General features: G+C 41.5%; 1 protein-coding gene across 3 annotated transcripts; it reads left to right on the forward strand.

Moving 5' to 3' along the window:
• The first annotated feature begins 491 nt into the window (after positions 1-491).
• On the forward strand, positions 492-26,553 carry NFRKB (nuclear factor related to kappaB binding protein). 3 transcript variants are annotated; one of them, XM_063138857.1, is made up of 27 exons: positions 492-556; positions 2,620-2,720; positions 3,777-3,932; positions 4,885-5,086; positions 5,811-5,938; positions 6,818-6,992; positions 7,265-7,366; positions 7,993-8,066; positions 8,885-8,969; positions 9,570-9,771; positions 10,576-10,684; positions 11,308-11,434; positions 12,244-12,309; positions 13,070-13,149; positions 13,506-13,549; positions 15,408-15,468; positions 16,208-16,382; positions 17,472-17,578; positions 18,546-18,669; positions 19,407-19,486; positions 20,706-20,926; positions 21,478-21,754; positions 22,097-22,345; positions 22,870-23,658; positions 23,894-24,000; positions 24,835-24,970; positions 25,266-26,553. In XM_063138857.1, the coding sequence occupies exons 3-27, from the start codon at positions 3,798-3,800 to the stop codon at positions 25,389-25,391; spliced, it is 3,981 nt and encodes a 1,326-aa protein (XP_062994927.1). In that variant the 5' UTR covers positions 492-556; positions 2,620-2,720; positions 3,777-3,797; the 3' UTR covers positions 25,392-26,553. The 3 variants fall into 3 exon arrangements, with proteins under 3 accessions (XP_062994927.1, XP_062994929.1, XP_062994928.1); XM_063138859.1 differs by having other exon boundaries at positions 15,411-15,468; XM_063138858.1 differs by lacking the exon at positions 2,620-2,720 and having other exon boundaries at positions 501-556.

The raw sequence follows: 26,553 nt of genomic DNA on the forward strand, positions 1-26,553 counted from the left end.
CTTGTAGTTCTCAAATGTTCTGGAAGAGTGTTCCAGGCGTAAGGGGCAGCGGAACAAATGACATTTGCTGAAATTCCCTTTTCTATGCAACTGTTAAAGATACAGGAGCCCTGTCCTCCTTTTTATATGGTCACCCTATAAGAGCGCCTGTACATTGGGCGGGGGGGGGGGGGGGAAGAGAGAGAGGAGCAGATGGAAAAGCACCAGGACACCTTGTGAGTCTGCGCATGCGTAGACGACACAGAACGCAGCGCAGAGGGGCGACCAATGCGGCGGCGCGCTTTCGCCGTTCCTCCAACCCCGAGACGAGGCTCGGCCAATGACGGGGAGCCGCGCATGCGCGAAGCTCCGTTCATTCCGCGGCGGGGAATAGCTGTAGCCGGGCGCGTCCTCGCTCTCTAGACGGCTTCTAGCGCGTGGACGCGCTGTGAGAGGAGGCGTGCCTGCCTTCGCGCATGCGCGGTCTGTTCGGCCTGTTCTCCAGCCCCCCCCTCCCTACTCCCTCGCCGTCAGCTTCTTCCTCGACCTGGAAACGGAATGCCTGAGCCGGGCTCAGGTGAGTGGGACTGGCAGGTCGACCGGGGTTTGGGGCGGGAGAAGAGAAATCCGGGTGCGGGGTGTGAGGGAAAAGCCCGCTAATTTTGCCTCAGGAGCTTCTGAGGTATTAAACTGCGAAGGGGGGGGGGGGAGGAGGATAGTAGTAGTCAAGGTTTGGGGAGGGGGGGAGGGGAAATAAAGACCTGAGGTAATGTGGGGCGATAAGGAGGGGGTCCTTGAGGGGGGGGCAGTTGCCCTGGAAGAGCATTTGGGGAGCCTAGGATCAGGGGTGGGAGGGGAGAAAGGAAGAGAAAGCTGCATTTGCTGCCTTTTACCCTGACTTTTCTCTCCCCCCCCTCTGTTTTACCCATTGTCTGTTTTAAATTGCAACCTCCTCGGGGGCAGGGGACTGGGGCGTCGCCTGTGGAGCTCTGCAAGGTGCCATTGTGCTCTGAGGGTGCTGTGCAAACTAGGGTGACCCTATGAAAAGGAGGGCAGGGCTCCTGTATCTTTAACAGTTGCATAGAAAAGGGAATCTCAGCAGGTGTCATTTGTATATATCCTAGAGGTCTTCAGGTGTTCTAGATTTCAACTCCCATCAGTCTCAGCCAGCATGGAAAATATTCATGAGTGCTGAGAGTTGTAGTCCAAAACACCTGGAGGGCATTGATTGGATTAAGGCTGCTCTAACATATTGCTCTATAGGACTAACATGATCCTTAAAATCCTCCAGGAGCCAGCAAAGCACAGAATTCATCTTTCAACCTAGGACAGGGTCAGACTTGTACCAGGCTTATGCTTAGGAGGACAGGGCTCCTGTATCTTTAACAGTTGTATGGAAAAGGGAATTCCAGCAGGTGTCATTTGTATATATGGAGAACCTGGGGAAATTCCCTCTTCATCACAACAGTTAAAGCTGCAGGAGCTATACTAGAGCGACCAGATTTAAAAGAGGGCAGGTTCCCTGCAGCTTTAACTGTTGTGACAAAGAGGAAATTTCACCAGGTTCTCCATATATACAAATGACACCTGCTGAAATTTCCTCTTCAATACAACTGTTAAGGATACAGGAGCCCTGTCCTCCTTTTCATAGGGTCACCCTAGTGTAAACAAACAAACAGCACTGGAACACAAACCAAGGGCTGACACTTGATCAGAGATATCCTAAGGGTGCAATCCTATGCAAGTTTAGGCAGGAGTAAGTCCCACAACCGCCCCCCCCAGCAACCCCCCCACCCAGCAAACCCCCACCCAGGATGGGGTCCTGAGAGCTGCAGGGCTTTTTTTTTCCCCTGGCTGTCTGGAGTTGTTGTTGTTATATGACTTTTCCCCCACTTCTGTCTAAACATGCATCGGATCACACCTTTAATTGATGAATCGTGTGAGTTTTAGCCAAACCTTCTTCGCACCCAAAATGGGATGGATGAGAGCCAACAAACGGACCGAGGCACTTGGGTTTGGGGGTTCCCATGTCTGCGAAATTGACATTCAACCTGTTCTGGATGGGGGTTGCATTCCCCCTCCCCGCACAAGCTGTGTGAAGTTTTGCTGATTTAATTGTCGTAGGTGTTTAGGATCTATTTTAAACATGTTAATTAAGTGAATAATTCACAGTGATCTAGAATGAAAGATTGCTTAAAGCAGATTATTTATCCCTGAAGTCATTTTTTTCTGCTTGCATTCAGGATATCTTCACCCAATGGATGGTACTTTCCCACACTTTCTAGATAGGTGTACAGGTGGAGAAATTATGTTGTATTTTGAGTGCAAAACAAGTGCACCATAGTTATTTTGAACTAAGTATTCCATAATAAGAAATAAATATCTTGTGCCCATTGAACGGTGCCCAGCCCTGCCGGTTTCGGTCCGCCCGTGCGCATGTGGCCCCTAATGCTTGCAGCAGTGATGTAGCGTTTCTGGGGGAAAGTGCTACATCAGGGCCTTACCAGCAGTAACAGCCGCATCTGCACCAGGACTAGCCGAAGGTCCCTATTGGATCTTGCCCTTTGGAACAATCCAATTAAATAAAATACAGTATCTTAAAAGTGAATCTTGTTTGTTAAGAGTAAGCTTCTTTCACAGGATCGGCCTATTTCAAATGGAAGCTACGTTCCTGTTTTCACCCTCTTTAGCTGATATTTACAGTTCCTAGTGGGAAAAGCTGTGTATTCTTCAAACAAAAGGTAAATACCACCAGTTCCAAGATGAGATCTTGCTTTCGGAAATGCTTCAAAACTGATGCGATTAGTTTTTTGGAATAGGAATGATTTCCCCCCATCTAACAGCAATGTCGTTATAGCAATGTCGTTAAAGCCAATAAGGCTTTTTGCTTTATTCACCATGATTAAAGTTTAAGGTGTCTTCTGAACACGGCCCAGCTCTCTGGCTTAACCACTGTGGTTAAAGCCATGGTTTAAGGTGTCTTCTGAATGGGGCCTATTTCACTTAAGTGCTGTTATTGTGACACTGAAATTGTTCTATATGTAGTGATCTGAGTCTTGAGTAGCTGTTGTTTCCTAAACACTTAAACCTTTTGTTTACTTAACTCTAGAACAGGTATGCAAAAAAGTCACCCTTAGTCACCTGAAGTGACTATGACCAGGCAGTCTCTTGTTGCGCTTTGCGCTTTTTGTTCAATCTCTTTCCATTCTCTCCCCAACTAGAGGGAATAACTCAAAGGGGTAACAGCATGGGTAAACCACTAGGTTGTTTAGTCCTTAAGAAACCCAGTTAACCAGATTTCATGCTGCACAACCTATGAAGAACCTGATTGTGGGTTGTGCACTAAAGTGTCAGAGGTGAACATACTGCAGGCAGCATGTCTGCTCATGCATGACAGCCCTTCAGTTTTTAAACCAATAGCTTGTTGTTGTGTGCAAACCACAGCAAATCCTGCAAGCCCCATTGAGGAATACAGCAAGGCTTGCTAGCTGCTTTTTCTTTTTGCCTTCTGTTGGAAGGGGGTTGTGTATATAGTGATAGCCTTGGCAGAGGGAGAGAACTAACTGTAATGTACTGCAACAGGGCATGCATTAAGAAAACTATTTTTAAGTGCAAAGTTTTAAACTAGGACACTCTTTCCCTAGGGCAGTAAGAGTCACTCGGCCAACCCTAATTTACAAAGAGGTGTCAATTTAGTGTCTGTGATAATAATCAAATATGCCTTAGTTAATAATGAATCTGTTTCAAATGAAACTGAAAATAGTTTGTAACTTACAGTAAGTTTCTTTTTGTTCAAGGGTTGCATTGGGGTATGAACAATGGATTCTCTGGATCATATGCTCACCGACCCATTGGAGTTGGGGCCATCTGGAGAAGGAAATGGTACACAGATTATGGAGGATTGCATGCTGGGATCCATACGTATTAGCCTGCCAGAAGATCTCTTGGAAGATGTGAGTAGAAACTAGAGTAATCCCTCCCCCCCCGCGCTGCCCCGCAAATAATGTAAAACAGTGTCAATTGAGAAAGTACCATCTATCTTCTGGAGAATAATTTTAAAAAATGGTAGTATCGCAAAACACTATCATGTAATTCAGTAATTGAATTAGGAACAACTTCCCTTCTTATTCTAAACACACATTTTTCTAAATTGTAGTCAAATCTCCTAGCTGTGTGAAATTTCATTGAAATGGACATCATCATCTGTGCTGAATCAGATCAAAGGTCCATTTAGCCCAGTACTCTTGTCAACAAGCTGTGGCTACCCACATACCTTTGGAAAGCTCTCGGGCAGAGCACATCCTTCGTTACTTGTACCCAACATTCAGAATGCTTCTGAATATGGAGGATGATGTAAAATCTTCTTCCGTATCTCAGTGGAATAAAGTTGATCAAAGAAAGCTAAATATTGGATCTTGGCTTTCATTTTCCATAACAAAACCACTAAATGTGTTTCTAAAGCTTGTTTGGAACCTTTCTTTAAGTAATCATATTAGATTTGATCGAAGTGTAGTTATCCTTAGAAGAGACCTATTGGAATCAATGGGAAATTACTCAATACTGATTGGACTTGTTGATTTCTGTGTGTCTCCTTTAAGTATGGCAAGTCTGGATCCAACACATTGTAACTATCAATTCATCTGGTTTACACAGAGTTAATATATTTGAAAGCTAATCATATACATCTGTACCAATAGTAAATAAAGTCTGAAGTCAGTTTATCTGTTTTTAAAAAATGCTTTATCTTCTATTAGTTCATGACATTTTTAATACATTTTTTTTTAAAAAAAACAAGATTGAGGAACTTTGTTTATTTGATTCTTTCCCACTGTTGCATTTTGTACAAGTGGAATATTTTGGTGCCTTTTCAGTGATTTTATTTCATTCCTGTCTGTCTTTCTCTAGCCTGAGATCTTCTTTGAAGTTGTCAGTCTTTCAACATGGCAGGAGGTGCTGGTAGATTCACAACGAGAACACTTGAAAAAGTTTTTGCCCCGCTTCCCGGAAAACAATACTGAACATCAGAATAATCTTATTCTGTCCCTATTCAATGGAGAGAACTTCCGGTTTGGAAACCCCCTGCACATAGCCCAGAAGCTCTTCCGAGGTCAGTGACAGCTCTTGTATATATTCAGAGCTTAAATCTATGTTTTAGTTGTGCCTTAGTTCTAACAGCTTGCATTGCTTTATGCTGTATTTTAATATTGCATTGGATTTCATGCCTTCATTAGTGATGTGAGTTGACAAGACGGAGATCCTGAGAATCGTAGTTGACATTTTCTATTTTAGCTTCAATGTGGGCTGCTGCATGTATCATAGTGTTAAACATTTGAAAGTGCTCCCACGTGCAGTAGTTCAGATGATGTGAAAACAGACTAAAATATATTTGATTATTAACACAGACTACACTCTGATTATCATTACAGACTATCTATTACAGACTACATTCTGGTGATACTTCTTTGGAAATTGGATTGGCCCAGTGAGAAAATTAGGGCTGGCCACTGGGCGTGACTTTTACTGCCCGAGGTTAAAATAGTCCTCGTTTAACACTTGACACTTAAAAACTGTTTTATTGCATAACCCTAAAACAGACCAGGGGTTATGAGAGGGTTGTTTAACCTTTTATGAACCCACGTTGGCTGGGTTCTCATGGCACTACAACTCCGGGGGGCAGGTGTGTTTGCATATTCGAAATAGCAGCTGCACATGCCCCACATGCACTACAGTCTCACTATGGGTTAAAAAACACACAGTGGGCTATTGTGTTGTGCAAACAGCAGCAATGGGACCAGAAAACAGTGGTAACAACAGTGATGTTCTTGTTGTAGATGGACATTTCAATCCTGAAGTGGTAAAATATCGACAGCTTTGCTTCAAGTCACAGTACAAGCGCTACCTCAGCTCCCAGCAGCAGTACTTTTACCGGCTGCTGAAACAGATTCTTGCTTCCCGGAATGTAAGTATTTGAAGAAACTTATACAGACTGTAAAAATACAGATCTTTTAACACAGTATTTATGATCAGGGCTGGAAAAAATCTTGAGTTTGGTTGCCCAGGAGTGGAAAAATCTTGAGTTTGGTTGCCTAGGTGCCTACGACAAGTCTGGAATTCAAAGAACTATAAAACTAGCTCTGTGTACTTAAGGGAGCTGTAAGCCTAAGGTGTTTGTTTTTTAAAATGGCATCCTCATATGCCTGTGAATATATGAAGTTGCTTTATACTGCATTAGATCATTAAGCTGTCTAGCCCAGTATTACCTGCTCTGGCAGCAGTTCTCCAGAGTGTGAAGCAAAGGTCTTCCTCAGCCCTGCAGTCTGAGATCCCTTTAACTGGAGATGTCAAGAACTGAAGCTTCAGCATGGAAACCACATGGGGTGTCACTGAGCTATAGCCTCTCCCCTGTGCCACATAGCAAACCATACTGGAAACTGAGGGGACTTCCAAAACCAGCTTGTGATATGTTAGAGTAGTCTGCTGTTCAGTGTTTGTTTGTTTTTTAAAGAAGCCTGCAAGGTTTTTTAAAACCCTGCTACGTACAAATAGTAGCTTGTTGGATATCAGCTCTCATGTTTGCACTTGCATTTGTCCATCCCCTATGCAAAGCCGGTGTCTGAATAAAGTTGCATTGGTTCCTCAAGCTTTGATTCTAGTGCCTGAGCACTCACAATTCTCCAGTCCTGTATATCACTAAGAAAATATATACCTTGCCCTATTGGATCTGAGATGTGTTCTCAAGGTGGCTTATATGAAGGGCTTCTGTTCAAAAGTTATGAGATTAAGTCGCAGGTGCTTAAATAGAATGCAGCACCCACTGTGATGTTCATCTCTGTTTCAGCACCTGTTAGAGCTTGCTAGGAAAGGTGGTCCAGATCTGGCCCTGAAACGAAAATACTCGGCAGCTGCTTGTGCTGCTGAAGAACGGGACAGACAGACTCATCGTCGATACCTGAAAATCCTCAGGGAGGTGAAAGAGGAATGCGGAGACACTACCTTATCCTCTGACGAAGAAGGTAATCTCATGGGTCCTTGGAATAAAAAGAAGCCTCTAAGTGAAGAATGAGCAGGGAGGTCTTGCTAATGCTATGTTTTATGTATTATTCCCAGCGTTTAGATTAACTTACTAAAACATAAAATGTTAGACCTATGCTTTGAAAACAGTTCTGCCTTTCTTTATGGCCTTTTAAGTAGACCCACATGTTGCCTGCTCTGTCAGTCGGAAAAGTAGAAAGATCAATAGGAAAATAATCTTCTCTTCAGATATGTTTACTGTTCTATATTTCAGATCTGAGCTGCTGGATCCCAAATTCTCCAGCCCATTGCCCAAGTCCTGCTGTTCCTCTCAGAGTGATCCCCACCTTATCAACCCAAGACATGAAAACAGCAGGTAAGATGGGTATCTTATTTGACCTATCTTGAGACTTTTATTGTGAGTTTTTGCCCAGTGCTTACTTTTTTGATTTAGAATGTCTAGAGCTACTCCTTCTTTGTTTTTTTAAAAGCTGGTCTACTGCTAAGGAAAATCATGTGTTCTTTTTGTGTTTGTGACGTTCATAATTGCCTTCAATCTGGTATCTCTGTCTTGGCATTTTTCAGCTATATCTGCTAGAAATGTAATGCAAAATGCACATTAACCTATCTTCATAGAAATGTCATCTCATTTCTGTTTAATAGTGTGTTATTTTATCCATAAAACGGATAAAATATTTTGAGTTGTATTTATACTAGTCTAATATTGTAAGCCGGTTTGTGAAGGCTCTTTATTTAGAAAAGCAGGATGTAAGTACCTAAATAAATAAATGTGTCTAAATTTGTCTGTCTGGAGAATATACAGTAGAATATTTCCTTTTTCCTAGGCTGTGTAACTGACTAGACCAGTCCGTCAAAAGAAGTTGATTCTGAATGCTTGGAGATTCTAGAAGATTGAGGCACCTTAGTTCACTTTGTTATGTAAACTGATTCAAAGCAAACCTTTAATAGGATTTGACTTGTCTCTTCCTCCCGCCATCCCAGATAAACTGGATTTCGGTGAGAATGGCCTGAAGATGATGCTGAAGAAGCACCATGAAAAACGCAAGCGACAACCTGTAAGCTACTCGTGGCAGGACCGCTGCTCTTCAGTACAGGGACTGGTGAAACAGGGCATCTTTCCTCACTAGCAGTCCAACCCTATGCATGTTTACTTAGAAGTAAATCCCACTGTGTTCAGTGGGACTTACTCACAGGTAAGTGTGCATAGGATTGCAGTCTAAATTAGCTCTGAGGAGCAGATGTTCAGTTTCAAGAGCCAGGCAGCTTGAGAGAGCTTGGTGCTCTTTCCTGTACAGTCTTAATGATATGTGTATATTGATTTCTCACTTCAGACCCCTCTTAGGTTGTTTCAGTTTGTAGATTATATTCGGAGTATTCAGGTGGAGGATAGAGTTTGTAGTGGAATGGGAATCCAGGCTGCATCCAGTTCAAGGCCTGAGATACGCTAGACAATTTGGAAGCTACACAAATTGTATTTATGGCATTGTACTCATGGTTGTGGGGGTGGGGATGCTACTTTATAGAAAGCAGGGCTGAACGTTTAATGACATGCAGCATAGTTCTAAGCATGTTTATGCAGAAGTAATTCCCAAAGAATTCATTGGTATGTACTCACTAGTAATATATTTAGGATTATAGTCCCACAGAAGATAATTCTTAGAGTTGCTGGCTTCTGAATGTTCAATTTTGCTTGGACTGTACCTTTAGCAGAGTTTTTCCTTTGCTGCATCTAATAATATAAACAACCTTTTTACTTGCAAACCACAGAAAAAAGTATGGCAGTTTAGTCTCACAAGGCTGTCTTCTGTTCTCAGTTATGAGCTTACTCTTTGTGTGCTGTTCTTTTTATTGATTGCCTCTTTCTCCTGTATAGAACCATCCTGATTTAATGACAGGGGACCTGACTCTGAATGACATCATGACACGTGTGAATGCTGGCAGGAAAGGATCTTTGGCAGGTCAGAATCAGATGCATCTCTACTATGAGTGTGCCTTTACTGGTTTTTTTTAGTTATTATTATTATTATTTATTTATATAGCACCATCAATGTACATGGTGCTGTACAGATTACACAGTAAATAGCAAGTTGGAATTGTTGACAAGGGGAACATTCCTGGCTGTACTTTTCAGGCTTCGCTACCAACAAGAAGTGAAAAACATGAGCAATATAAAATGTGGCGATGTTTACATTCTCTATACAGTGATATTTGGAAAGATTTTATTCTTTTATTTGTTTGTTCTATACCTTGCCTCTCCACAAAGAAAATGGTACTTAAGCTTACTATCCAAATAAATATACAAAAGCAGAATTGAACTACATGTTTGATTTCAGTGTAATTACTTTCATGCTGTGTGTCTAGAAATGGGGCATTAAATTATTTGCATCAGTTCGTTTTGTTACTCTTGGTGTAGTGGTGACACCTACACTTCCTTATTTTCCAGCAAAAGGCTGTTTTGACTTGACCTCTTCTGTAACTAGTATTTAGTTTTCTGCTAAGATGTAATGTTCTACTTAGAAATTATTCTTCTCTCTCTTTTTTTTAAAAAAAAACAAAAGCATTGTTTGACCTTGCTGTCCTCAAAAAGAAGGTGAAGGAGAAGGAAGAGAAAAAGAAAAAGAAGATAAAAGTTATTAAGTTGGAAGCAGAAGACTTCTCCGAGTCGCTTGGCAACCCTGAAGGAATGCCTCCAATGTCTCAGGATCCATCCCCCATCCCTCCCATTTGGGACCCCCCGTCCCTCCCATCTGTTAAAGAAGAGTAAGTTGCTTGCTGAGGAAATAGCATTGTGGATGGGGCCTTCCCATGAACCAGCAAGGACCCATGCTAGTGTAACAGGAAACTAAAAGCAACCCAAAGCGAGCAGAAACACTTGATTCCGGAATGGGGCAGGTCAGTGAAGCTTGCAGAAGAAAGCTCTACTGATCCGTACTGATCCGGAAACAGGCCTTTTTGAAGCCGCTAGCTTTCTGTTATGTGAGCTTGCGAAACACACTGACACATGAAGTATAACAGGAGAGAATGCGATTTAAAAGTATTCATATGCATTGACTCCAGGCAAGGAAACAGGTTTTAAATTCCTCTGGTTGAAATGTTTAGGATCTACGTGATATCAGTGAAAAAGTGGTTAAACACTAGTGGCTAAGAAGTAAGAGCAGTGCAAGGGTGGCGTTGGCGGCAAGTGAAACACAGATTGTTAATTTGTCTCCATCCCAAATGCATCAGGTAATCTTTCAGCCTCAGCATTCACTCCTCCCGAATCTTTAAGATGGGGATATGTCAGTGATGCTGTCTTAAGTGTTCTGTTGTTAGATCACCGAACTTGTCCATCTGAAAGCGCTTTGAGTACAAAGTAGTAGTAACAAAGCTTTATTGTTCCAACCCATGGTTACAACAAGCACAATAAAAACAATACCAAAACAAATCATACATACAAGGTCAGAAATTTTGCTCTATACAGAGTGATAGATAAATGTACTATCTAAGTCTGTTCATCGCCATCATTGTTGTCTACGGAACCTGAATTCTCTAATTAGGTTACAATAAATCAATCTTCTATCAAAGGCCTCTTGAAGACATCAAGCCGTGCCTTGGAGTAAATGAAATTGCCTCCAGCTTCTTTTCCCTCCTTCTAGAGATTCTGCTTCTAGAAGGGCCAGCTAGTCTCTCAGTGGTAAGTTTTACTTTTTCACATCTTTCTAGAGTTAGAAGTTGTTGGGATTAATGAGGCTTGGGTTCTATAAGGTCAGAGTTCTGTGTCGACTTGTTTGTTAGAGAAAACGACTGTCTTTCATTTTGTGCTGATTGTCCTTTCTCTTTTTCCCCACCAAGAGCAGCTTCCAAAATTGTGTCTGTCCCCTCCCCCATTATTAAACAGTCCCTGCCTGTGGGTTTAGCATCTCTCTGATTTTTATCTATGCTTTGATTTGAAAGTGCTATATTTATTCTATTCATTAAAATATTTATATCCTTTCGTGATTTCCAAGGTGACTCAAATTTTTATCATAAGCACTGCCACCCGCTCCTGGAAGTCACTCCTAGAATCATAGATCAGTGGAGTTGGAAGGGGCCTATAAGGCCATTGAGTCCAATCTCCTGCTGAAGTAAAAAATAGTACTGTGGGAAGGAATAAAAGGAGTATAATTACTTGAGAGGCAATCATAGCTTGGCAGTGAGATGCCAAGTCATTTGTGGATTCTCATGAAAGTGGCTTTGAGCCTTCTGTTGTATTGTCAAGCCATACACAGCTTGCGCAAGTGATATGACTTAAAAGTGTTGTCATCTTCTTTTGCTCAGCTTGAGGATAAACTCATGGATTGGCAGTCTTCTCCTGCCAGCACATTAAACAGCTGGTTCTCCTTTGCCCCCAACTGGTCAGAACTTGTTTTACCTGCCCTGCAGTATCTCACAGGCGATAGCAGAGGTAAGTCCCATTTTCCTAGTCAATACAGCCAAAACAGAATTATTACCTTCAGAGTTTGCATTTGCTTTCTTGACATTGGACAAGAATTTGAGACAGTTGGTGATCTGATGTAGTTTATGAACAACTGTTCCCACATTGGTCACAAGTTGCTTTTGCCCTTGCCTGCTGTTACTCTATTTTTTAACGATGCAATCTACTTGGTAGGCTGCTCTGTCCTGAATTCATGCAGCTAAAGCACCATTCATGTAACATCTGATTCTGTTCCTGAAAAATTTAGTTCAAACCCTTTAACCAAGAAAGATAAAGAATAATGGGATGTTGGCTATGTTTTTTTATGCTGTTATGACAATACAGCCCCACAGAGACAATGGCTTGGGTGGCTTCTCCTGCTCATGGAAACACTATTTCCAGCTTAGCGTTGCACAAGAAACGGATGCTGGGAGTTGTCAGACTTTTTCTGTTTAAACATGCATAGGATTACTGAAGTTACTGAATTTTTCGTTGTACTGTGACAAAACTCGGGGTACATTGTTCTGCAGAGTCCTCTGCTAGTGAACATAAAAAGAGCCATGTTGGATCAGACCAAGTTCCATCTAGTCCAGCATTCTGTTCACACAGTGGCCAACTGGAAAATCCACGGTTCTTGAAAAACAGGTTGCAGAACAGCATTAATCGCATTGTGTTCATACTTCTTAGCCATAAGACATGCAGTACTTGACTTGAATTTTAAAATAATCCTAAAGCCTGAATTTTCTGGAATAAGTTATTACAATAATGTCTAAGCATATAAAATGTTTATTTAATTGCAGATGCTTCTTCCAGTTTTTCTCCATTTGTTGAATTCAAAGAAAAAACTCAGCAGTGGAAACTGATAGGTAAAGTAACTTTCCTGCCCTTTTTCAACCTGTTAATTACTTCTCTCAGTTGTTCTCTGGAGGCATTTAGCTTCCGATTTAAAGATGTTACAGCTTGGAGGACTGGCTGAACATGTTTTTGGCAGCCTCTGTCCTTTATAGCTCTATATTCCTATATATGTAATAGTCTTTCTAGCTGGAATAAAAATACCATGTAACTTTTGTGTATATGAATGTACATAAAATACTTATTTTGAGGCACACATCTTTCATTATGTTGTTCTAAGGGACAAAATTAGCACTCCAGTCTTCGGCTATGAGGCAAATATTGCTTTCCCCATTTTTTTCACTCTGGGTCATGGCAGAGGGTTTAAATATGCTTGATTCTGTTTGGGGACTGGAAAACTTTTGGTTCACTCCCCCCCCCCCCCCAATGGCCATGGCTAAGGTGGGTGTGTATGCAACATAATCTTTTATGCTACTATTGTAGTGCAAACTAAGGATACATGGAATTTAAAAAATCTGTTCCATCTGCATGTTTTTAGGAATGTAGAAGAGCATTGGTCCAATGGGCATTTGCAAATCTTCCCCCAAAAGTAAAAAAAATCAGTCCACAGAATCCATGTGAGTTGGAAAAAGGCAGTCTGCTGCAGAATCCGCAGATCAGATTCATAGAAATCCAAACTCAGTTGAATCTGTTGAGGATTTTCCTGACATCCCTAGTGTAGACATTATTTGTAAGGGACAATATGCCTTGTCTTTACTCTGTTTCTCATCATAGGTTCATCCCAAGACCATGAGAAGGAGCTTGCAGAACTCTTTCAGCTCTGGTTGGAGACGAAAGACCAAGCCTACTTCAAGGTGAGATGGAATATCATTTAATGCTACATGATGAGGCATCTATGTCAGCTGTTTTAGAACAGGTCTATTAGGAAAAACATTGTTTAAATAAAATTTACCTCTGGCAAACCAAGAGTTCATATCATATGTAATAGTTGTAGTACAGATATGCTGTGCAACGTACTGAAAGTTGTCAACAGCACACAAATTATTTGAATAGGGAAATAAGTTGTATGAATATTTCATAATATTAAAGCGAACAAATTGTATAATATAAAAGAAAGGAAGCTTTTTATGAAAATCAACATCGTTGTCATCTGAATATTGCAGTATGTTCATCCACTATGTTTGCATTAATATTTCTTTATCATTGGCAGGACAATGAAGACAGCTCAGATGCCACTACACCAGTTCCTCGAGTGTAAGTATATATTTGGTTCAGAAATCTGCTCAGAGACTGGAACCTGTAATGTATGCTACTTAAGTTTTGGGGACCAACTTCCATAACAACACTATGCCCCCTTTCTTATACTGGGAGAGCATAGTGTGCATTTGTTGGTAAAGCTGGTGCAAATGGTGATACATGTATTACTTATAGGCGCTTTTAGGGTTTTCCCCTTTCTATTTCTTAAGTTTAATAATGTTAATTTCATACCAGTTAAAATAAAATGAACAGGTTCTCTACATTGAAACTACCACACGTAAAATAAATGAAAAGCATGAATTACTGTTTTGAATGTGGTTTCCCCCCAGTAATCAGTAAATGTGAGCAAAATTATTATGTTTGCTTCCTTTCTTTTATCTGTATATCTGTCTGTATATATGTAACTAAGGCATGCAATATATTAACAATTCCCCACAACTTTTCAAATTCAAATGGCCACAAATGAAACTAGGGGCAGAATCCAACAGGGCACTTATGCCCCACCAATTCCTATCTGCAAGTGGGACCTACCACTCGAGGAAGGAAGATTTCGTGCTTCTGGGGCAACCAGAAAAGAGCGAGAATGTTCGTTTCTAGAATGTGCAGATTGTCGGGGCTCTGGCGACCTGCCCCAATCGAGTAATCTGCATTTCTACTCGTTGCAGTGCTTCCCCTGGGAAGTGCTAGACTGCCATTACACAAGCAGTTGGTCCCACCTGCACCACGGAAATAGCTTGCACAACAATCAATGGGGTGAATGAGAATCAATGGAGGTGTAAACACCCTGTTGGATTCTTTCCTAGGTGTCTTCCCCCCCCTACCTCCAACGTACCTAGCTAAATGAGCAGTAATTTTCTTAAGAGCAATTAGAGTTGTATACCATCTAGTTGCTAATCTATAAATGTTCTCTTTTTTTGAACTCAAAGAAAAATAGTTATAATATGACCAGATAAAATCCCATATGTCAAAGGTGCTTAAAGTACTGTGGACTCCAAAAAAAGTCATAAAATGGTTCCTAACTAACTTTCCTACAGTTGCCTAGTATATATTAAAATTATTGTGCCTGACTGATACAAACCTATTTTGGTTCTCATTAGTTCTACTGAGCCAACACAGCTGCAAGAAAAAAGCTGGATTTTGCTCTTTTGTTGTCATCAATGTTAATTTATTTCTGACTATAAAGTCTTGGCTAGCAATGATTATACCAGAGGCAGAAAGAAACTGGCCAGATTCCCAGGAGTGTGTTGGCCAAATTACACTGCCACTATACCTTCTCCCTGTAATTTCAGTGTTGGATTGCCCTTTGCTTCCAAACCTCAGTGACTGAATAGGATAGCTGCACTTTGTTTTAAAAAATCTGCTATTTTTCACCCAGAAAATTGCAGCGTTTCGTGGCAAGAGTGATGTCTCTTATTGGTACAGTGTTTTTCAATAAAAGCCTGTTTTTGCTTACTGCCAAAGAGTAATAACCTCCTTTTGTAGTTAATTTTATCCGACCCAGATCTGTGAAGGCAAACAAAACAAAAGGCAAACAAAATAAAACCCAGTAAAATAAAATAATGTGCTCCTTGGATTCATGGCCTGGGAAATTGAAGTGATATTTTTCCAGAAGTACTAAAAAAATTCACCGGGAGAACTTCTGTTATAAACCAGTTTTATAGACGGTCCCTTTTTCTGTAACTTGGTCAGCAGTTTGGAGGCTCAGCTATGAAATGTGTGAAAAATAAATGTCGCTCCCCTGCTCTACTTGAGTGAACACAGATAGCGGAAACTCAGGGACTTGGTTTTTGAGGTCCTCTGTGGTTGTACTTGAGTTGAATTCACTCAGGCCTCATGCTGTTGTTGTTTGTTTCAGAAGGACTGACTATGTAGTCCGGCCTAGCACTGTGGAAGAGAAACGTGTTTTCCAGGAACAGGTGAAGACCGCATGAATTCTGTTTTAGTTGATGCTTTATCAATATTGGATGATAAGAATATTTTGAAAAGGGTGTACTAAACCAACACAAGAGTGTGGAAACATCTAGGCATAAACCACAGAATGGTTTTCATGTTCTCAATACACTATTTTGATTTTAGCCTTAAAGTAGCATTGTATGCCCTGCCTATGTATGTGTTAAAGCACCTGGTTAAATCCTGTTGTTCACAATAGGCACAGCCCTCAGCTTTCAGATGAAAATCACTAGGATATCTCATCAGCAATTCTTAAATTGTTAGACTTTACAGATTAGGTGAAGCAGCATTCTCTATTTTGGTCATGTACAGTCATGATATAATGCTGGCCTTAAACTAGGGCTTAAGCCTCAGGAGCAAGCTGACGGATCATGCACCTCCTGGTTCCTCACGCATGAATTCCCTGGTCCTACATACAGTATTTATCTGGCCAACATTGATCTTGGTTATCACAAACCAATGGGTTAGAGGTTAGCACTTCAAAGAGAGGCATTTCTCTACATATATCTCATTATATTTTGTTGAAATATAAGCAGTCATCCTTCCTGGTGTCAGTCTTCCCCCATACATTTGTTATTAACTCAACCCAAAGTTAGGATTCATTGCAGTTGTTTGCTCTTTATCTGGATTTTTGCTCCATTCTCCTCTTGAACTGTAAAAGTCTCACTAATCTGGGTTCCCTCCCTTTTTTTCTCATACATTCAGGAGCGTTATCGATACAGCCAACCCCACAAAGCGTTCACATTCCGCATGCATGGCTTTGAGTCGGTGGTGGGCCCTGTGAAGGGCGTGTTTGATAAGGAAACCTCTCTGAACAAAGCCCGAGAACATTCTCTGTTGCGATCAGATAGGCCTGCATATGTCACCATCTTGTCTCTTGGTAAGTTGACATTCTCACCGTGTATGTGTGTGTGTTTGAGAGAGAGCGATTCAGTACATATTACTGTTCGTTTAGTTTCATGGTGAAAGAATGTAAGAGGTAAGATGAAATGGCCGTTAATGCTGAAGGATAGATTTTTAATTATTAATGGATTAAAACTGTGCTGTAATCCACTTTGAGAAACAGATATTGAAAGGTTCCAGGCATTTGAATTAAAGGCGCTTTGGATAGACTTCCATCTGAGACCTTTGTGGATACTACTGGTGATAGTGGGCAAGGTGGACCAGTGGTCTGATAGCTTAGGGCAACTTCATAGCTTAAAGAAGAAGACTGCAGGGGAACCTTATGGAAAAACAGAACATATGAAGCTTCATATGTTCTGTTTTTCCATAAGGTTCCACTACAGTCTTCTTTAAGCTATAAGGTAGGCCTGTGCTGTCAGTATTTGTCCATCTAGCCCAGTATTGTCTGCTTTGACTGACAATGGCTCTCCAGTGCCTCAGGCACATGTTTTTCCATTACCTGTTTTAACCTTTTTGCCGTGAGAGATACCAGGGCTGTGTGATGTAGGAAGCACAGTCTGTAGAGAATTTTTGCAGTCAGAATTAACCAGGTTCCAAGTAACAGCAAACACCAAAGAAGATACAAGAGAAACTGAAACAACATGTTGTGTTAAGATGGTATATCCCTAGAAAGGCATGAAAGCAAGAAAAGTTGGCTGTTAAATTGGACCGTAAAATAGGCAGGGACATTTCAATCTGTTGGAGATGCTTGAACATCTTGTATGTGTGGGTGAAACAATGGGAAACCATACATAATGTCCTTGTAGAGAACGATGCTGTAGCCTAAGATGAAATAATAACAATAGCAGAAGACAGACAAAGGGAAATCCAGGTTTATTCTTGAAAACTGACTCTTTGACTCAATATCATGTAGATATCTGCCCAGAGGGTTTCTTCCAAGAGGACCAGAGGGTCAAGTGGGGAGGCCACAAGGTGAATGGAAGATGAAAAGTTTGGGAACTGCTGTTTCAGTTTTTGTTTCAGCCGGAATCATGACTATGCCTTTTTTCTGTTTTTGCTCTCTCAGTTCGGGATGCTGCAGCCCGTCTTCCTAATGGAGAGGGAACTCGTGCTGAGATCTGTGAGCTGCTTAAAGACTCCCAGTTTCTTGCTCCTGATGTCACCAGTGCTCAGGTAAGCTGGACATGGACAAACCAAGTTATGCTTCCTTAGAGTTTCTGTGCAGGAGGGGTGTTCCATTGAAAGCAGGAGTGCTTCATGATAGTGTTATCAATTTTACTTTGAGTATCATCAGTCTATATTCATATTATTTAAGAATCCTTTAGCTGCCAGGTAACTTATCTTTGGCTGATTAATAAAGTTCAAACAAAGAGAACACCAGAAATTGTTCTTTTTTTAGTTCAATCTTTGGATCCATTTTTCATTTTTTAAAACTATGAAGTTTAAATTGAGCATGACATCAAAGTACATTTTATATATAGGTTAAACTAATAGTAATAAATACAAAGAAATTATAATTTATATATTTCATATTATCAAACATTTTAGTCTTAATAGTCTAAAAGAAGAACTTTCATTTAAGTACCAAGTTCCTCGCCCAGCTCTGAATGTGTTGTTCAGCTAATGGGTACAGGGTTGGTCAGCTTCTAGATGGTAAAGAAGCTCTTATGCCCTCAGTATCAGAGCATATTTATATACCTTTCAGGCTGGATGAGATATTCTGAATTATATGTTTAAGAAAACAACTTCAAACTCAAAATTTACTACTTAAATCTATGTATAAACTACTTAAATATCTTTATATCAGATTTTATAGTGTATATTATACCTTTATACAGTATTTATCATCCATCAATGAGAAACCATTAACTGATAAGCAAAAGCTTTAAATGCACTTTTAAACTTAAGTAATAAAATAATCAAGTGCAGTCTAACAATCTTCAGATAAATCTTTACCGCCAAACATTAAAAATCAAATTTTACAGTTTTTATCCCTCAAATTGCCCTTAGGGCTTGAACAACAGGCTTTAACTCAGCATTCTGAGAGGCAGTGCAGTGTGGTGCAAAAGAAACTTGCTATGGTGGGTCTGGATTGGATCAGGGTTTGTGCCTCTTATTTCATTCTGAGTTCTGTTCTCAGGTTAACACCGTGGTGAGTGGTGCACTGGATCGATTGCACTATGAGAAGGATCCCTGCGTAAAATATGATATTGGGCGCAAACTATGGATATACCTCCATCGAGACAGGAGCGAAGAGGAGTTTGGTGGGTGTTCACTGCAGCATCCATTTTGCACTAGCACTGAGACATGATAGATTTGTGTGGACTTGTCTTAAATGCAGTGAGGAGTCAATTTTTAATTTCTTTACACAGTTTTCATAGCGTTTAAAAAATACTGGAGCAGAAGAAATCTGTAACTCCAACTCCCTGCCCAGAGAAAGATCCTGTATTCCTATATGCATTATTGGTGCTGACCTGTACAACAGTACAGCCTGTCATTCACACTATTGGGTACCACAAATGACACACTACTAAAACTGGACTATTATTACTTTTTTTAGAAGATGGATTTAACTAAAATCCTGGCCTGCTAGTAAAAACTGTCATATAAACATGTTTTTTCCGTGTTTACTGTACATTCTACTATTATAGAGATGGAACATCTAATTTTTGTCTTGTTCCTAGCTGAATAGCAATCACTTTCTCGTATTCGTCATCCAAAATGAAAGGCATAAAAGCCTATTCAAATAAATAAAAGCCTACTCCAGGGACATACTTAAACAAAATCTCATAAACATGCATTCAGAGCTTAGGCAATTTTCAAGTAAAACCTGCCTCTTCCTGGCTACCAAATTATCCAGTTCAGTACATTTTCTATGTATTTTCTATGAGTGGGAATTCTTGGAATCGTAAGTATACTAAAAACAAACAAACTGACTGCATAGGTGTGCAGCCTTCCTGTTAGCATCTGTTTGAGAATTGCTACTTATTCTTCCTTGCAGAGCGGATTCATCAGGCCCAAGCTGCTGCAGCAAAGGCCAAAAAAGCCCTTCAGCAGAAACCCAAACCGCCTGCAAAGATAGTAAGTTGTCTGATGTAAATGTGTGGTGCAAAGGTTTTTGGACTGTCAGTAGTTCTTGATTGAATAGACTTGCCACTCATTCAAATCCAAGGGCTTGAGGTGGGTAATTGTATTCTAATCTACCCTACCCCACCCTAATCCTGGTCACTAAAATGAAGTTTGAATTAAAAAACCTTATGCCACTTCAGGAAAAAGTTCTGATCAGGTTTTGGGGAGTCACCAAGAGAAGAGAATGCCATAGTTGAGAGGCAGTCATATCTCTGCACCCCGTTGCAGACTTGTTTTGACACCTAAGTGGTATGCTTAAGAGAGCGTTCCTTATCAGTCTTTAAGTTCTTGAAGGAACATTGGAGTGCAGACTGTCTGCTGCCTCTGACAGCTTTATAGGTCATCACCTTGAGCCCAGAAGGCAATAAGCCATTTTTTTGTAGATTGATGGTCACTTCAAAAGCATTCCTAGATGGGGAGAAACGTGTAAACCATGAGTAATAAGTAGACCCAAGATAAGAGGTAACTAAACAATCTCCAGATGATAAGTGTGAAATAGAAGATAACTGCTGGTCAAACGGTGCATTAGCACTTGCTTCTGATGTATTTAATTTTATTTTTAAAGACACTATTTTCAGGTGGTGAATGTTGCCTGCTTCTTGTGTTGAAAATTGGGAATACCTGGAATTTCCCTCCTTACTAGTGTTCCTGGGAGGCCTGTCCTCTCTGAAAGAAATGAGTGGCTAGGGCAGTAGTTGTATTAGCATGCCATGCTAAACTGTGGTTTAGCACAATGTGCACAAGCACTAGTGAGCTGCAAGAAGCATCAGACTCACCTATTTCCCTGCTTTACCTCCTGCGTTTCTAAGAGAATTGTTTAGAAGGTTTTGCTTTTATTTTTCCTTAACTCTGGTTTGTTGTGATGTCTGGGGCAAATCTGTGGATAATATTAACTATAGTTAGTTTAAAACAAGCCAACTTCAAAATTGTGGATTCTGTAGTTGGCTTGTTTAAACTAGCACTAGGTAATAACCGTAGTTCAGAGAATGTAGGAAGTTGCACTTTAATTAAAGCAGAAATGAATGTTTCGAAACTCCTCTTCTGCCACCCTTGCAAAGCATGTGCTCTAGTACTGCGCTACAGCTCATCCCAAAATGGTACGGCTTGTCCAGAATTGCCTGGGCTTAATACAGTGATTGTTCCAAGGATGTCAACTACTTTGTTCCTGTAGAAATCCAGTAGCAAGGAGAGTTCAGTGAAAGTGGTGACTAGTGGCACCTCTGAACCAAGTCAACTGAGCCTTAGCGATTCCAGCATGCCACCAACTCCTGTGACTCCAATGACGCCCACTGCCCCTCCAATGCCAGCAATGCCAATTTCACCACCGCCAGTTCCTGTCGTTAGCAAGAGTTTGCCAAGTGTTGCACCAGAACAAGCTAAACCTAACCAAAGGTAACTCTTCTCTCTTGTCTCAGTAAACGTAGGGATGGAACTATTCACTGGAATGAAGGTGGAGATAACTTATTTAGTTGGGTGGGCAGGGGAATTCATTGGTGATAGTGTGGCTTTAAAGCACATAAGGCCATCAGGTATGAAAAATTGGACCAGAATTCTAAAGCAGAATTTTCCACTGCTGAATCCCAAGTTAAGCGATGATATCCAATTTAGAATGGAAAGCTATTTTAGTAAAACAATTCAAGTTGATTCACTTGTCTGAGCAAACCAGAAACAGTGGGTAAGTGGGGTGAGACCCCCAAAAACGCTTTTATAGGTTTCCCAAGCCATTGGGGAAACATGTTTAGGCAGTATTTGTGGCAATAAATGTATCTATGGTGAACTGATAATGATTTGATTGAAAAGAAAATGATTATTGATGCTATTATATTTATTGGTGTGTTAAAGCAAAACATTTGACCAATTAAAACTTAGTTGATTGTACAGTTCTAGCAGAAAGCTGTGTTTTGCTTTTAATTTAACCAAGGGTTTCTTTCATTTCTTCATAGCATCCTTTTAGTATCTTCTCCCACCATGCCGCAGCTTGGGACATTGCTCTCCACCACACAGAGTACCCAGGCACAGGCTGGGTCTCAGCCCTCTTCTCGGGCGGCCAGCCACACAGCCTCCTCAGGACTTCCACAGGTCCGAGTGGTTACAGCACAATCTAGCCTCCCGCCTGTGTCTCAGCCAGCCCCAATGGTAACACAGCCACCTCCACCACCAGCATCTGTACCTCAGATCCGTATCCCTTCCACTTCTGCACAAACCAAAGTTCTATCTCAGGTGAGAAATATCTTGTGTAAAGTTATGTGCAGAGCTGGCATTACTGATGATTTCTTGCAGGACTAAATGTGATACACCTCTGTGGCTTTACATCTTTGGGCAACAATTGTATATAGTGCAATGCAGTTAAACTCTTATTAAACTCTTCTAAGGAGACACCAGCATAACATGGGGGTAAACCTGACCATATGATTCTCCTTTATCTTTGCCTGTATCAACAGACCTTTACCTATTCCAAATGCGGAAGGGAATATGTTCAGGTTCTTCCAATTCAACCTCTCCCCACCTCCATCCCACAGAAAACTTCTGATTGTCTTGATATCTACTTTCTCTTGCCTTTAGGCTGTTATGACTGTCCCGGTGAAAGCACAATCCAGCCCGGTCCAGGTGCAGAGGCCAACAGTTTCAGTAACAGGAACAGCCAGTATGACGGGGGCAGGAATATCTGCAGCTCCCAGTCCTGCCTCCAAGCCACTAACTAGTTCTCCAAGCAGCTCTGTGCCCAGTTCCTCTACCGCTTCTTTATCATCCTCCTCCTCTTCCTCCACTGCTGTCCTCCAGAATGTAGCTGGACAAAATATCATCAAACAGGTGAGGAGCTGTATTGCGTTGATATATTAATTTAGAGCATAAAAACCTTGTGTGGATCCTACCCAGGATCCATTTAGTTTAATATCCTGTCTCCAGTAGTGGCCCACCAGATGCCCCTGGGAAACATATAAGCCAGGAATGATTATTTATTGAATACTTAAAATTCGACTGAACGTTATACAAATCCGATACACAGGAAGGTACCCCAAACACATACTTAACAGATGAAATTCATTAAGAAGAAATTATGGCCTCTTAATTGGATGTCTTTAAAAAAAAAAGGATTAGAAAAATTCATCGCGATCAGTCCCATTAAATGAAGCTTCCCTATTGAGAGATCGTGTACCCTGCTCCCCTTACCAGATTCTTTTTATTCAGTTCTGAACCTACTGCCAGGTGGCTTCATTGAATGATTCTGATGTATGTGAGAAAGAGAAACTTCTCTGCATTTGTGTCATTAACGTTTCAATACCTTGTGTGTGAGAAAGAGAGAGAGATTTAATAAAATGCACTTTACCTTACAGGTGGCTATAACTGGACAACTTGGTATGAAGAACCAGCCTGGGAGCACCATCCCGCTTTCCGCTTCCAACTTCCGCATCCAAGGCAAGGACGTCCTGCGTCTGCCTCCCTCCTCCATTACCACCGATGCAAAGGGGCAGACCGTTCTCCGCATCACCCCAGACATGATGGCTACCTTGGCCAAGTCGCAAGTCACCACCGTCAAACTCACCCAGGACCTCTTCACCACTGCCGCAGCTGGCAGCACTTCCGCTGGGAAAGGCATCTCCGCCACTCTGCGCGTGTCATCGAGCCCCATCCAGTCTTCCGACTCTCCCGCCAAGACCAGCACGCCCACCTCTGCTTCGCCGAGCTCCGCTGGGCCTACCGTGGTGAAAGTGACCCCTGACTTGAAGACTGTCGAGTCAACCAGTTCAGCGTTTCGGCTGATGCCTGCCCTAGGCATGACTGTAGCAGAGCAGAAGGGCAAAGCCATTTCCACAGTGGCATCCACTGACGCCAAGCCAGCTGCCACTATAAGGATTGTGCAGGGGATGGGGGTGATGCCACCAAAAGCTGGGCAGACTATTACAGTAGCCACTCATGCCAAGCAGATGCCCTCTGCCTCTTCAGTGAGCATGTCTGGCACAGTCCATACCTCTGCGGTTTCTCTGCCGACCATGACTGCTTCGGTGTCCAAGGCAGTTGCTGTCGTTTCAGGAGCAGCAGGGACGCCCATAACTATTGGAACAGGAACCACCACTATGCGGCAGGTTCCAGTGAGCACGACTGTCGTATCTACTTCCCAGGCAGTAAGTAATGTGGGGTTTTTTGTAGGCTAAGCTAGATCGGAAAGTCTGTGCATCGAAGATGAGATGTCGTCTTGCCTGTCTTAACTAGCTCCTCACCTACAGGAGAGTACTGAATGCCACTGCTTGTGCACTGTACTGCGTCTATTCTATGATCCTTCTGTGCAAAGAGGAAGAATTCAGCACTCTGTTGAAGGTTTCAGGTTTATAATTTCTGTGCCCGATGCTTTTTTCCCAGGGGAAGCTGCCTGCCCGAATCACGGTGCCCCTCTCGGTCATAAGCCAGCCCGTGAAAGGAAAGAGTGTTGTGACTGCTCCTATCATCAAAGGCAACCTTGGGGCCAAGTGAGTAATGCAGGAGACATTTATATCATCTTCAGTATTGTGTTTCCATATTAAAAGGGATGATTAGAAACCACAGTTAGGTTAAAGGAAACAGAGTATAAAAAAAAAAGCTTGAAAGAACCAAAACCCAAAAATTCCCAATTAGGCATAGAAAATTAATTGCCCCCAAATTCTGCCTGTACGAAGTGTCAATAGGATATTTATTCTCACTTCCAGAAACCTCGGTAGTAATGGATGATCCAGGGTTTACTAGTCTTGCTGTTTTATGCCGCTGTTGCACACCTTCAGGGTTGCCAACTTTTCACCCTGCCTCTCTAGCTGTACCTTTAACAACAGCTTGGTTTGTAGCCATTAGCCAGCGAGAACGTTTATTTCCATTAGGTAAGATGCTTCACCTGTTTATATTTTCCACAAATAAACTGCTCTTTAAAAACAGAAGAGCAGGCCTAGCCTTTTTCTGGAGTCATTTGGCAACCTTGTTCCCCTCTAAAATAGCACGGTAGTTCAGAGATTCCTCGACCACACTTGTAATGAAAAAAATGAACAGTGCAGCCTATGATCCTGAGTGCAGGTTTGTCTTTAGACAGCTGCTAGTGTGTGGCATTTTAGCCCTAAGCAGGTGAATGGTAGCCCCCTTAAAGAAAATGCTTCTAATTTGACAGTGTGATGCTTTTGGCTGAATTTCGCAATGACATCAATGCATGCTGCTCAGTGCTGAAAGGCCAGTGTGGTGTAAATACATTCCCCAGACCTTGCTGCGATGCAAGAGGCACATGAGCGAAATCCAGTCCCACGGCCTCTGCATTGACCTTTTCGATGGGTTTCTTCCAATAGCATCAGTGGACTGGGTAGAAATATCATCTTGACCACGATGCCAGCTGGGACAAAGCTGATTGCTGGGAACAAGCCAGTAAGCTTCCTGACTGCACAGCAACTGCAACAGTTGCAGCAACAAGGCCAGGCTACACAGGTAAGGACTGCATATCTCCGTCCGTTACCTTCAGTTGCCATTGGTGCTTGGTTATGAAGTTGTACACCCCAATAGCATTGTACCACGTGATTATTCTGATCATTTTTCATTTCAGAAATTCCTGTAAGCAGCTGAGATTTGGGGGAGATGGTCCTATTCGATAGGCTTGCATAAACATTGTCATGGGTAACTTTGTGGGGGCAAGCAGAGAGCTTTGCTTAGTTACAGTCCTGTTCGCAGTAATATTTATGTTTTCTGCAATGTGAACATTTAATCTTCTGTTCATTTTACACAGGTACGAATTCAGACAGTCCCAGCCTCCCATCTCCAGCAGGGAACAGTGTCTGGCTCTACAAAAACAGTCTCCACAGTAGTTGTAACAGCAGCGCCATCTCCAAAACAGACACATGATCAACAGTAAATATAATTTGCCAAAAGTTACTCTAGCCCTCTTATTCTATTTTCACCCGGTCAGGACTTTCTAGAATCATCTATCAAGCATCTGCAAGTTGGTTCCTGACATACCGGAAGCACCTGTGGGAAATGTTTGGTTTGATTCAAAATAAGCAGAACCCCTAATACAAGCGCCGTGGGGTACTGTATATTACTAACCTTAACTCCTTCACGTTAAGCTGAAGAGTCAGCAGTCCTAATTGGCCTTTTGGTTCTTGGCTTGTTGCCGATACTCTGGTGTGAATGTAAGTTTCAACAATGCTTGCTGCATAAGGGAAGACGAAAGAGGGCCTTGGAAGAAGTGGACATGTTGTATTAGACTGAAGCCCAGTTTTATCCTTCCCACAGTCCTTCTCGTGGCCATTCAGTTTCTGGATTTTTAATATTGGTTGCCTTCGTTTTGGTCTGTTCTTCTGTGTATTTTATATATTTAGTCATTTTTTAAAAAACAAACAAACTGACAACATCTTGCTGATTATGCTTCCCTCTCTCTGCATAGACTTTATCAGCCTGCTTTATCTTCATCAAGCTGAGCATTTACATGAAATGGCAAAAGAGAGGGTCTTGCAAATATGTGAGCTGGCTGTGGAAAAGAGGCAGAAGCAAGGGAGCAAAAAGCAAAGCCCCCCCTTTCCCCCCACACCAAGAACTTTGATAGCTCAGCCTTTACATGACAGGAAATTCATTTTTTAAAAAATGAAAGACAGAACCAGAGTAAGATTGTATACCATACTCAGTTCCTTCTCCCCAATTTATTTTAACATGTTGATGGTAACTATTGACGTTTTATTGCTTCCCCAGCTTCTGAATAAAATGTTAACAAAACTAAATGAACAAACTTCTACCATCAATCCAGATTATACTATTATCTAGGATTTTTCTCTGTGTTTAAGGCAGAAGTAAAAAGAGGGACGTAGCACAGAAGTGGAGAGACCGGAAGATCCTTTGTATTGTGGTGGGGAAGAGGGTCTTGTTTGATGAAGTGTGATATTTATTGCCTAACCTACTAACCTACTATGCTCATGTGTTTGTAATGTGTTCTTTCACATTATGTGTGTGTGTGTTTAATTGGTTATCTGTATTGAAGGCTGTCCTGGAATATGTTCTAATTAAATTAAGTGATTTTGTTG

Source organism: Elgaria multicarinata, chromosome 12 (assembly GCF_023053635.1).
Source record: "Elgaria multicarinata webbii isolate HBS135686 ecotype San Diego chromosome 12, rElgMul1.1.pri, whole genome shotgun sequence".
Lineage (NCBI taxonomy): Eukaryota > Metazoa > Chordata > Lepidosauria > Squamata > Anguidae > Elgaria > Elgaria multicarinata.

What these genes read in the sequence shown, in the direction of transcription:
- NFRKB (XM_063138857.1), top strand. Translation starts at nt 3,798, where the DNA reads ATGGATTCTCTGGATCATATGCTCACCGACCCATTGGAGTTGGGGCCA. An exon ending in GGCCAGCTAGTCTCTCAGTG is followed by an intron (nt 10,685 to 11,307) that starts GTAAGTTTTACT and finishes TCTTTTGCTCAG; the next exon opens with CTTGAGGATAAACTCATGGA. An exon ending in CAAGCTAAACCTAACCAAAG is followed by an intron (nt 20,927 to 21,477) that starts GTAACTCTTCTC and finishes ATTTCTTCATAG; the next exon opens with CATCCTTTTAGTATCTTCTC.